Below are 13,640 nucleotides of genomic sequence, written 5' to 3' on the forward strand. Positions count from 1 at the left end.
TATATGAAAATAAAAGACTACCATGACTCGATCCAAAAACTTACAAAATCAAAAACCCAAGTATCAAAGGTAAACGAAAATAAACATTGAAAATATGATGCTACTTGATTGGTTGTATGATAAATTTCTATACAAGAATTATTTTTTTTCTTTAAAAAAATATAATGCATGCTGTTTACAATTTACTATACTAATAGTATTGCCTGAATAAAGGCAACATTAGTATACCAATTTGTAAATTCATAAATCGATTGAGAAAATAACAAATCATGGTTACTAACTAAAATTGAGGGAAACTCATCAAATATAAGAGGAGGATTACGACACAATAGAAACACAACACCCAAATGTAACGCATGCAGAAACGAACTGTAATATAACAATGGCCTTTTCTGGCTTGGTACAGGACATTTTAAGGACAAAATGGTGGGTTGAACCTGGTTTTGCGGCTAGCCAAATAAGGAATCTAAAATCATAACAGTTTTGTGTTATACTTGTGAAGTACTCAACACGTTGTTTCAAGTAGAATGTCGACATGTCATATCAACGGCAAAGTACATGCAGATTACACATGCCTTGCTTTCTCAATACCTTGAAGAATTTAGAAAAAGTTTTAAGTACTTTGTGGTAACGAAATCCCTGGCTTAATAATTTACCAGTAAAACATAGATTACGTTCGTTAAAAGCAAAAACGTCACAACAGATACGGGCATAGCAAACGAGTTGTAGGACAATAACAATCAAAACCAAGGAGTTAACAAAGGCTAAAAAAAACAAAGGACATTTACATCAATAATAATAAATAAGAAACAACACGAACTCCACTAAAAACCGGGAGTGAAATCAGGTGCTCTAGGAGGGTCAGCATTTCCTGTCCCGTATATGTCACACGTCGTGTTATTTCGTTGTTCAGTTCGGTAATGATGGAAGGTTATTATGACTGAGGAAAAATATCGGATATGATTTCTGAATTACTTTTGTCATAATGGCCAATCAGCTAATGATGGCGACCGTAAATTTTCTTGAGTGATGACCTTAATTTGATTGATTCATAGCCCTGCCTGATGAAATATAAACACATTGAGACTGAGGAACATCACCGTCCTCAAAGGGAAAAATAACAATAGGGAACGAAAAATCGTCCTTTTTGTCGTTTATTTAAGTGTTGAGTTTCACGTTTAAAACCGAAATATCTAAATCTAGGAAAGGACAATTAATACCATTTAAATTTGATTTATTTGGGTCAATTTCGGCGCTATATTAAGAAAATTCTTGATTATTTAACGAAAATATATCATCAAAGTGTTGTTGAATTTATCAATTAAATGCAATTTAAGTCTTTACTGAGTTTTGGTCATAATCTGTGATTCATAACAGTACAAAAACAAGTCTGCTATTAAAGGGGCGCAATTTGTGCTCATAGGAAATACCTACAACGTTTCGATACACTTTGTTTCCGAAACGAACATAAAATATTATCAAGCAGAGATGACATGGTATCTGACATTTCCATGGATTGAACGTAAAATGTTTTGAAGTTTACAATGTATAATATTAAACTTGCATATCATACAGGTATGTTTATAACTAGCTCTGCAGCATGCCAGAAACAAAGTGAATGTTTATTACAGCACATTTATATGAATGATTTTTTTTTAGATAAATCCAATTTAAGATATATGAAGTATATATTAGGTGTAAACAAAAAGTCTTCTAACCTAGCTGTGCTAGGAGAGCTTGGTAGATTCCCTTTATATTTTTCAGTTGTATTATCAATGCTAAAATATTGGTTTAGAATAAAGAATATGAAAGATGGCTTACTATATGATACCTATATGTGTAACAAAAACATGTTTAATAATAATATTGAATGCTGGTATTCATCCATACACTTCATTTTTCAAAAGCTGAATATTCATAATTTGGAGGTGAAGCTCAACTTTTTTATCAAGTCAGCTAAGCAAAAACTTTGTAATAGTTTTGTAAATATTTTGGAACACAAAAAGAACAGATACACAGAGTAGTAAATTAGATACTTATTTCAATCTTAAAACTTGTTTTTCGAAAGAATTGTATCTATCTTTATAAAATTTTCAATTTAGAGTTGCCATATGTAAAATAAGAATCAGTGCACATGATCTCAAAATAGAAAGAGACAGGTATAAAACATAATAATATATAGAAAGAGACGGGTATAAAACATTATAATATATAGAAAGAGACCAAAGGCTTTGAAAGAAATGTACTCTAAATCTGGTTGAAGATGAACAACATTTTATAACTAGTTGTCCAGCATTCAAAAATGATAGGGAGATATTTTTCAAGGAGATAAACTGTATTTGTCCTAATTTTATACATCTTTCAAATGAGGCAATTTTTTTTTTTTTGGGGGGGGGGGGTATTTACTAATGAAATGTCTGTACTTAAATATTTAGTGAGCTATATTATTACATGTCTAGATGTTACACGAAAGATTAATTAATGTATGTAATAACAATGATAATTGTAATGATTTTGTGAATCTGATCCTGCCTGGAATTAAATGTATATGATTTTGTATAGAATGAAGATAATAACATCTGTCTGAACTTTTTTTTAATGTTTCATTTTAGTTTATACAAATCATGATGTATTGTTTTATGTGTATATATTATGCTGCCCATCAAGGGCCCTTGATAGGAATAATAACTATTCTCTCTTCTCTCTTATAGATAGGAATATCACTATCTTAAACAAGCGTTTAGTTTTTAAACATATGTTGAGGCCGATTGAGATGGAGAAATTTATAAATTGTTTAATATTAAAAGTTGCTCAAAGTTAAGTGTTGTAAAATGATTTCTGTCGAACAAAGCGGCGTAACCTCAATTTATATAGGGTTGTTTTGTTCATTAGGTTCGTGTGCTCTATTTTACTGGTTAAAAGTATAGAACAAAACAACATAAACACAAAATATTCAAATCTCAAGAGTTCACAACACCTGGTTATGGCAATAAAAACGACAAAATAAATAACTCAAACCCCATCAACAACTTAGGTTAATCAAAAGGGTTAAGGAAGGGTGAGTAGATACTACTCCAATGAAAGCCTGTCGTGCAGCTCATGGTAAGTACACACTATTGTAACAGTAGATCAAAATCTCCGTAAAGGAAACAGAATAAAACTGAATAATAATAATAATAATGAATAGTCATTATGTATTTTTAATGCATGTAGCAGTACATTAACACCATTTCGCTATTTCTTTTTGAGCTTTTAAATCTCGTTTGAATGAACACTGCATGTAAGTAAATAAATGTGAATGCAAGGACATAGGAATGTTTTGGCATTTTGTTTCATTAAAATGATTATGTAACATGGTATATTCCACAGGGACTCAATGGAAGCTCTTCCCAAAGATAAAAAAGTATGGTAAACAAGTGTTTACCTAGATTTGTATCTTATTAATCTTTTGAGGATATCTGAACATCGGTAAATTTCTTTTGCTTAAGAGTGAACTTGGGTGAAACTACCAAAATATTGAATTTAAAATCGATACTGTAAGTCAGAAGAGCATAAGTTAAGGAACACACAAAGCAAGAGTAGTATACCACTGTTCGAAACTCATAAAATCGATAGAAAAATATAGATCGGTTATGGAGATCCTTTTCTGTATAGTAAAAAGATGACGATGAACTTACACAGACTATTACCTTATATTCGTATTGATTTATATTTAGGTATCAAATCGAAAGAAAAAAAATCTAGAGTCTGATTTAATTTTGATATATGAGCTATTGATTCAGAAGTATTATGTGAAAAGAGAGATGGGTGTTATGGGTTAAACAATTTACCCTGTATCGTATGAAAACATCGAAGGAGTCTGAAGATCTGACCAAAAAATCCTTAACCTGACCTTAGTACATCCTGAAGTGTTTCACCTTGATTTGTATTTTTTAAACGTTTGATCAGATTTGAACATCGGTAAACTTCTTTTGTCTAAGTTTGTTACTTCGATTTCATCTTCTAAATTGTTTTAATAGATTTGTACATAAGGAAATTCGTTTTCCAAAGTGTATAACCTAGATGTGTATCTTCTTACTCGTTTAATAAGATTTGAACATTGCTTAACTGGTTTTGCTCAGGTAAGGTTATCTAGATTTGTATCTTCTTAATCGTTTAATTAGATTTGAACATCGGTAAACTACTTGTGTTGCCTAAATTTGTGTCTTCTTAGGTTTAGCGCTATAAAACCAGGTTTTTCTACGTTTGAAAATCCCTCTACCAAAAAAAAAAGAAAAAAAAAGAAAATGCCTCTACCAAGTTAGGAATATGACAGTTCTTGTCCATTCGTTTTGTCATTTGATTTTGCCATGCGATTATGGACTTTTCGATTATATTTTCCTCTGAGTTCAGCATTTTTGTGATTTTACTTTTTGTAACAGTAGATACTTTGATGATAATCAAAATCTAAATAAGGGGAAAGAATAAAACTGAATAATAAGAATTAATAGGCATGGGTATTTTGAATGCAGATAGCAGTTCATTTCGCTATTACTTTTTGAGCTTTTGAATCTCGTTCGAAGGAATAATGTGTTCCCCTGAAACACTTATAAGGGACAAAACTATATATAGTTTACGAGCAAACCTGGAGATAGCACTGTTAGATAAAAAAAAACAGTGCATACCAGGACACAACAGTGCATGATAGGGCTTAGCATTGTCTTGCCGTTTTTCTCTCTCACTAAAATGTAACACTGTATATTCACAAAGACCCAATGATAACCTTACCCACTGATAAAAAAAGTGTTATGGTAAAAATGTGTTATTCTAAATCGCTTGGTCAATTTGAAAATCTTCTTTTGCTGAAGGAAGTACTTGGGTGAAATTACGCCTTTCTTTTGGGTTGATATACTAGTTTGGTTTAAGTGATTGTGATTACAATAAAATGCTGACTGCTGTAACCCTATTTTTAAACTTTTTTTTATGTCTGTTTGTTTTGTTCACATATCGTTGTCAATATAATAAAATTGTAGGAGACTGTCATACAAGTTAAGCTAGCTATAAAACCGTTTAATTTTTCCTTTTCTAAATGAAAATGATTGTACCTAATCAGGGGTATAACAGTTGTTATCCATTCGTTTGATGTGTTTGAGCGTTTGATTTTACCATTTGTTAAGAGTCTTTTCGTTTCGATTTTTACTCGGAGTTCAGTATTTTTGCTATTTTGCTTTTTGTATCTTCAAGTTCTTATTCGTTTAATCAGGTTTTACCATCATTAAATTTTTTTGGCTTAACTGTTTTACCTTGATTTGAATATTCTGAGTTGTTTTGATGATATTTTTACATCGGTAAACTTTTTTTTCCAAAGTGTGTAACATAGATGTGCATCTACTTAATTGTTAAATCAGATTTGAACATCGATAAATTACTTTTGCCTAAGTTTTTGTCCTTGCTTTGTACTTCTTAATTGTTAAATCAGGTTTGAACATCGATAAACTACTTTTGCCTAAGTTTTTGTCCTTGCTTTGTATCTTCTTAATTGTTAAATCAGATTTGAACATCGATAAACTACTTTTGCCTAAGTTTTTGTCCTTGCTTTGTGTCTTCTTAATTGTTAAATCAGATTTAAACATCGATAAACTGCTTTTGCCTAAGTTTTTTTCCTTGCTTTGTATCTCCTTAATTGTTAAATCAGATTTAAACATCGATAAACTGCTTTTGCTTAAGTTTTTTTCCTTGCTTTGTATCTTCTTAATTGTTAAATCAGATTTAAACATCGATAAACTGCTTTTGCCTAAGTTTTTTTCCTTGCTTTGTATCTTCCTACTCCTTTTATCGAATATGAACATCTACCTAAATGTAAATATTTATTAAAATTCAAGCTTTCTCTTTAACTAGCCATTGTGTATATTTCAATATAAATCTTGCAAGAAGTCACAAGCTTTTCAAAAGCAGCTAAATGTACGTATCATAAATGCTATGTGTCCTAAGCATAGCAATAATTCTAAGCATCCTCGTAAACTCATGAAATGAATTGATAATGGTATGGTAATCAATCTATGAAGTTTAAGTGGAGATCAGCTGGAACGCCATATTTCTCTTTATGTTCTTCGAATAATTGTGTTAATGCATCCATATATTGTTTATGAACCCTGTCCAATTGTTCTTGAGACGGACACTCTGTCTTTGGAACATCTATTGGTTTACCAACTGCAAAATAAAATAGAAACGCCATTTCATCATTTCACACATGTATAAGGATAGGTTTTGTCTTTTATTAAGTTATTCATATTAAATTATGCTCACGTTAATAACGTTCGTAATTTCGTAATGGGAATACCTTCATGACGAATAACTGTAAAAATATCTTGCCAAATGACGTTAACGGTAATTTTTGGTGCATGACGATAAAATGTACATTCTGTTTAAATTTGTCCAAAAATAAAGCTAAACTATTTATTGGAGAGCTTTGACGAATCACGATAAGGATATTTTGATAAATAATGGTATTATTTTAACCAATTTGACGCTAAAACGGTAGTTGAAAATGACCATTTGACGCCTGACAGCAAAGTGCATTTCTACCATGGAAACTGTAAAACAACCATATAAAGGGATGGTGTTAGGATTCAATATATCGATTTAGGAAGAAGTGTGTTATAATTGTTCCACAAAATCTTCAAATAGTTTATATATATATTTTTTTATCATTGTTGAAGGTCGACCGAGGTCTTGTCTTCTGCATCCTCATCCTGTGGTCAATGGTGGTTACTTGTTTCATCGACAATATTAACATTAGCTCATCCCTTCATTTTAATATACTTACAAACTGTATGAACTGGTTTCCTGAACGGTAGAAGGCCAAATGTATAGTTAAATATCCCTCTGCCATGAAATAATGGGGGAGAAAATCCAAATTTTGCTGTCATGAAATTTTGTATGCCTCTCAAAAATGAACCCTGTTTGTTATCTGCTTGAAGGTATAAATCTGTTTCTCCAAATGAATATACAGGAACTAAAGATGTCCTGAAAAATAACAAAAATACAGACTTATTGTTAACTGACGACATTCAGAAACCATAATTAATTATTGTCCATGCAAGTTCAGTTAAGAGCCTATAACTTAATGGTTGTCGTTGTCTGTTATATTTGGAGTTTTATCAGTTTATCATTTTAACGTTAATTTTAAAGCCGCCGTTGGTTTTATATTTAGATTGTTTCAAACTTTTTTTCTGGCTGGTGTCTTTTATAGCTTATACCAAGAAAAAATCATGAATGCCTCTGAGAAAATATACTTTTGGTTTGAAATATGTTCTACATATTTTGACAGTAAAAAATGCACAAAAAAAGTAACCATCAATTGTTAAGCCTCTAATTAGTACTCATAATTAGGTTATACATTCAGAAATACGATCAATATATATGCGGTAACAGTCTCAGAATTGTTAACTGTCACATGCAGGCGTATAAAGCTAAAATAGACTTTAAAAAGTCTCATAAACTAACCTTACCAGTAACATACCCTGTTTTTAATGCTATTTTGATAAAGCCTTTCTTATTTTTTAGTTTGAGGTTATACTGTCCTGGATTGGCTTCTAAAGCTTCTAAAGCGCCACCTACAACAAGTCCCAATGCTTGGCCAGATTTATTCTTCGTTAATATGTGGGTCATACTGCTTGCAGTTACAGCTACTCCGCCTTGCAAATAAAACAAAAGGCATTTAGTATCCCTTGGTCATTTGCGTGTTCGCATAAATATTCATAGCCATCAACAGCGCTTGCATGATTTAATTATTTAGGTGTCTGATTTTCAATATTTTTAGAGCTTATATATCCAAGTATCTCGTGTGAACGTTTAGTTCATTCAGTTTGACCTTGATAAAAAAGAATTTAAGCATAGCATGGAGGTCAATACCGGAAGGTGGTATACATATCGGTTTCATCTCGTTGAACATATAAGTATATGTTTTCAATAAAAAACGCATTTCTCTAACTGTTTATCACCAACTTAAAATTGGTCTTGGTATTTTTTTCACACACGTTACGAGACATAATAATAACATGCATTTTGGGGCCCTTTATAGCTTGTTGTTCAGTGTGAGCCAAGGCTCCGTGTTGAAGGCCGTACTTTAACCTATAATGGTTTACTTTTTAAATTGTTATTTGGATGGAGAGTTGTCTCATTGGCACTCACACCACATCTTCCTATATCTATGTAAATATTTCTGCAAAAGTTAAATGAAAATATAACTGTGTAATACTTTAAAGCCTTTAAACAGTAAATTTAATGTTTTGTTATATGTATTTGTTTATTTATCCAAAAAGTGTCTTCAACTGAACACAAACGGATGTCCAACTGTCAGGAATAAAATATAAAATAAAAAATACTCTTTTTTTTATGAATTGTTAAAATAGTCATTTACTAGTACTGCAGAAGCTGCAAAATATTTTCATGATGTTTATTGTACTTTTTTCACTTTGTACTTTTTTTTCACTTTGTACTTTTTTTCACTTTCGATCTTTTATATATGGGCGTCACTGGTGAGTCTTGTGTGGACGAGGCGCGTTTTTGACGTATTGAATTTTAAACCTGGTGCTTTTTGTTATTTTTTAATCATGTGTTTCTTTGTCTAATATGTTCTCCTATTTTTTTTTTTGTAGTCCTGTTATATTATGTTGTCATTTCAATGTTATATTTAACATTGCCATTAAAGTGCGAGGTTTGGCATGCCACAAAATCAGGTTCAACCCACCATTTTGTCCTTTAAAAATGTCCTGTACCAAGTCAGGAAGATGGCCATTGTTATATTATTGTTCGTTTCTGTGTGTGTTACATTTTAAAGTTGCGTCGTTTGTTTTCTCTTATTTTTTAGTGTAAATTCACATTGCGATAAGACGTGTCACGGTACTTGTCTATCCCAAATTCATGTATTTGGTTTTGATGTTGTGTTTGTTATTCTCGTGGGATTTTGTCGGATGCTTGGTACGTTTCTGTGTATGTTACATTTCAGTGTGGTGTGGTTGTTCTCCTCTTATATTTAATGCGTTTCCCTCGGTTTTACTTTGTTACCCCGATTTTGTTTTTTTGTCCATGGATTTATGAGTTTTGAACAGCGGTATACTACTGTTGCCTTTATTTAAACTATATTTTTGATCAGAGACATATAAATACATATTTAATATACATGTACATGTCTCTGTTTTGATAAACATATATCGAGCTAATCTATTAACTTGTTTATCAAGAACCTGGTATCTTTTTATTTTAATGACCTGCTCTTACCTCCTGCCATGAAATAATCTCGATACAATGGAAACTGAAAGTGTCCCGCTAGAACCATTAAATACGGTGTCAATCCAGGAAACTTCTTACTCCAACCGGTTCCTTCTGTTGCAAAATTTCCAAAAGCACTCACACTCAGTACACCATGAGGATGGAAACCCATAATGTAGTTTTTATTGGGGTCTAAATCAGTGGTTTTGACGATTTCTAAAGGAAAATAGTTTGCAAAATGCGTCCAAATTTTCCACCTCCTTATCCAGTTAATTCGCCTACCACCTCGCTCGCTTCTCTGTGAGTCAAAATAGTAGTACAGGGCATAAAGTAATGGTATGTAGTAGTAATTGGTCGCTATTAATACGTACAGAAATAAAAACAAACATCCGAATCCTAAAAATAAGAACGAAAACGTCCATTGAAAAACCGCAAAAGTTTGAAGCCGTCTTTCAAAGGGCACATCTAATGGTGCGAACTCTATTCCTAGTATCTTCATTATTCTGTAAAGAAAATGTAGATTTTCATATTATCTGATCTGATTTACCCTTTTAAGTCTTTAATTGTTGTTGGCAGTACAAATGTTTGTATAAAGACTCTGTCTGTTCTTTTGGCTTATTTTTCTCATATTATATATTATAATTCAAATATTTTTTTATCGACAACCACTTTATCAATACAGGATCTTGGCCAAGGAAACGCTCATGAAGGAGTAAGGTCTATATCTAAATTAGATTGTGATATTCAAATAACAGAAGATCATAAACTAAGGAAATACTGTTAAAAACAAAATTTGGTAAGGGCTTTACTCAACAGCTCGATACTAATTTAGAGCACGTACCGATCTTTTGGTATTCACCATTTTATACTAAAACTTAATTCACATGCTGTTTTATGGAAATGAGATGATCAGCTTAATAAACGGTGTTATGGCTTTGTATAATAGATGTTTGGGTATTGATTGGTTGGTATTTCCCGCTTTACGCCGCCTGAGTGCAAAAAGACTATATCGCGGTTTGGTGCATGTGAATTATGTAGTGTAATGTGAACTAAAGGATGAATCAAATGTTGACTGTTGTCACTTCATCTTCAAGATTCCATCATGCCATGCAATCGCTTTGTCATAATAACGACCATCTTCTATTGTTTTATGTAATAAAGAGGTCAAAATATTTGACCAAAGAAATATATAAAAAAGATAGCCGTGGACTTTGTTTTTATCGATTAATAATTCAGAGATTTTATGATAAAATGTAAGCAAAAATGTGTCGGATGTACTATATCGGCTACCTGTAAATTGATTTAAGACCTGATATTTTGACCCTGACTTCACAAACATTCAATGTACTACACTTCATACTATTTTTAGTCAAAAATATTTGATAATCTGAATATATTTGCTTGCCCTCAGTCATTTATCACGCATGTTATATGAATGTTAATTGAATGAGAGTTTTGGGTATACAGAAAGCAACCCACAGGAAAGGGTTAACCAAAAGACACATATTGGCAGACGCGGTCCCCAAAAAAAGCATGCGTCAACTTTGCATGGTCCAAATCGCACATAGTAAAAACAATGTGTACAACAGCGACTTTACTAAAGTTAACATACATTTCCCAAAATGGCAAAACAGTTTCAAAAGATGCAAAATTAAACAATTGTTAACGAAATTCCATACATGGGGCATGCAGATGAACATATGTTGCGGGCACAAACTATTATTTAGAGAACTCTACCGTCCCCTTTTCATGATACATCGGCCTTTTAATTACTATTGTTTTTTACGCTCTTTTTTGTTGTTGTTGTTGTTGTTGTTGTTTAAGTCTAGCTAGCATGCCAAAGTTAAATGCAAAATATCTAATTAAAAAAGAATGTGATATGTAAATCTGCTTACTGTATGAGTTGTTAGGGTGCCTCTTAAAAAGCAGAAAAAGCTATATACAATGCAAGTTAATTACTTTACTTACATGTGTGATCGGTAAGTCCTAATTTTATAAATAAGTTGAAGGACTATACACTATGAACAAGGTAGAAAATAAACATTTGATAACAACTACAAAGTACACATAGTATGTCGTATTTATATATAGATATCCTCTTGAGGTTAACGACACAGCCGATTTCCAAGTTTAAAAAACCGCGCAAATTTGATTTTCCTTAAATTGGAGAAACGCGCTTCAAATTAACCGTAGTCCGTACAAAATGATGATTACTGACCGTTGTTTCATCGTGACAATGAACAATACGTAAAGAAGTTAAACAAAACACAACAAGTGGCATATGTGGAGAAGGTTCTGCCTACCTTTTAGAAGTACCTGAGATCACCCCCAGTTTTTGGTGGGGTTCCTGTTGCTAATAAAAGTCTTTATTTTTTCTATGTTTTGTGTACTATCGTTTGTCTGTTTGTCTCTTTTCCAGATAAGAATACTAGTATTCTAGTGAATTGTTTTTCACTAATGGAAAGCGTTGACGAAAGCAGTCTTGATCTCTCAACAGAATTATGAAGCAGGTTTGAGCAACCAGATTACTTTAACATTAACATTTAGTTTTAAAATTAAACTTTGGGAAAAGTGTACATCTTTTTAAACGTCTGGACTAGAAAAACTGTGAAAGTATTGCATTGCTATGCATATTTGATTAGATTGATTGCTATGTTTCTTATATTGCCTGTATGTGGTAAAAATATCCGTAAATCCAACCCAGGCCCTCATTATAAGAAAAATAACAATTTAAAGTACACAAGACCCACAGGCACTTGTCTCAAAAAACAATTCTTATATACCTTAATATAACACTTATATTAAGGTATAATATAAGAATTTTTTTCTGTGACAAGTGCCTGTGGGTCTTGTGTACTTTAAATTGTTATTTTAATATATGTTATATATCAAAACATTATGTCAGCATAAACCTTTTTACTGTACACCTGATGAAAAACTAAAATGTTCCTCTATGTCATGGGGTGGTCGACGTTTATACAAGTTGGACATATATGTTCCGATTTGCCTGGTATACGCTGTGGTAATCCTTGTAAATAATCAGAGTTTATTCCAAAATAAGGTCGTGGTTGCTTTGTTATGGCCTCCTGTTTTTGTGCAGCTGCTCATGTTACTCCCATAGGTCTGATTTCTTGGATTGGTCCATTATTGGTCTTCCTGGCAAATTGTCCTTATTCTCCTTGTTTTTCTTTAAATCGACCACGTAAGATACTTCTGACTCTTTCTGTCATTTCTGTTAGCTTCCTATCTGCCGTAGTCTTTGTCTTGTCTTGTTTCGATCGTGCTTTCTTATGGTCCTTACTTTTCCTTTTTGTCAATGACTGCACGTTGAACGGCTACATTTTTATTAACTGATTGAATGGTTTGGCTTTTTGAGATATCACTTTCTGAAGGCGAAGCAAACGTTTTGGAGTTTGTATTGCCCATTCATTTTCCTCTTTGTCTGCATCAGGGCTTGTATCCGATAAAATAGTGTTGATACCACTATCTGTTGTTTCTTTCTCCATCAAAGCTTTAATAGCTTCTTTGATTAGATGGTCTGCACTTTGTGTTCCCTGTGTATTATCATCTTGTATAATCTGAATTTTCTCTGTCAACTTGTGGTTTTTTGCCTCCCGTTGACAAATCAAACCTTCGTTCTTCCAATGTTTAGCCTGTTTTAACAAAGCACTGTTCTTCCTCAACAGATCCCCTATTTTCTTCTTAAAGAACAGATCGTCCTTCGATCATTGGAATGTTTGTAATGTCTCCTTTCCTTCTTCTTCACAATCAATTCCTTTACTTTCACAGCTCCAATGTCTGACTTTGAGCGCGTGTTTGCTGTTTCGTGCGGTTGTTCACGGTGTCCTAATTCTGATATGACGACCTTGCTGAGACTATAGAACGCACACGATCTAGCTCCAGCTGTAATTATCTCCAGAAGACCTTGAGGTCCCGGAAGTAACGGCAGTCTTATGGGAAATTCAATAAGAATGATCTTACATCAGCTTTTTCTTGGAGGATTTGTTCTTTCCCTCTAACGCAACTTGTGACGATAAAGTTGTGTAGAGGAACAATTGGGACATATAACTTGTTCATTATCTTCATATTCTTTAACAACAGGCTGCTTTACAATGTTAAAATGTTCGGTCCAAGCTTGAGCAGGACTAAAGTCTGATGCCAAGGTGGTGTTGTGATCAGTATACACTGTTACTTTTCTTTCTTTGAAAACTCTACGTTTTGATGGTGAACACAATGGTAATCCTAGAGCTAAACTGACAGTGGTTGTCGTTTCCGAGATTCTGTTGTTGGGTTTGCGCCTACTGATTTTTCTAATGATCTCTAATGTATCAAAGCAGAAGTCTTCATCAAAGCCAGCCAATCCACGGAACTGGAATGTGTTGCTGATG

At 32.7% G+C, this 13,640-nt stretch overlaps 1 protein-coding gene across 1 annotated transcript; it reads right to left on the bottom strand.

Moving 5' to 3' along the window:
• Positions 1–5,833: 5,833 nt before the first annotated feature.
• Positions 5,834–11,359, bottom strand: LOC134712614 (2-acylglycerol O-acyltransferase 2-A-like). The gene is made up of 5 exons (XM_063574341.1): positions 11,221–11,359; positions 9,262–9,755; positions 7,502–7,676; positions 6,806–7,005; positions 5,834–6,189 (listed from the first exon to the last, which is right to left on the bottom strand). Exons 2-5 carry the CDS (start codon positions 9,749–9,751, stop codon positions 6,032–6,034), a joined length of 1,023 nt encoding a protein of 340 aa, XP_063430411.1. The 5' UTR covers positions 9,752–9,755; positions 11,221–11,359; the 3' UTR covers positions 5,834–6,031.
• Between the last annotated feature and the right edge of the window lie 2,281 nt (positions 11,360–13,640).

Source organism: Mytilus trossulus, chromosome 3, assembly GCF_036588685.1.
Source record: "Mytilus trossulus isolate FHL-02 chromosome 3, PNRI_Mtr1.1.1.hap1, whole genome shotgun sequence".
In the NCBI taxonomy this organism is placed as follows: Eukaryota; Metazoa; Mollusca; class Bivalvia; order Mytilida; family Mytilidae; genus Mytilus; species Mytilus trossulus.

Excerpts from the sequence above, each read along its gene's own strand:
- LOC134712614 (XM_063574341.1), bottom strand. The coding sequence starts at position 9,751 with ATGAAGATACTAGGAATAGAGTTCGCACCATTAGATGTGCCCTTTGAA. Across the intron at positions 7,677-9,261 it reads AGATTATTTCATGGCAGGAG|GCGGAGTAGCTGTAACTGCA; the intron begins GTAAGAGCAGGT and ends TTTATTTGCAAG. Across the intron at positions 7,006-7,501 it reads AAAATAGCATTAAAAACAGG|GACATCTTTAGTTCCTGTAT; the intron begins GTATGTTACTGG and ends GTTATTTTTCAG.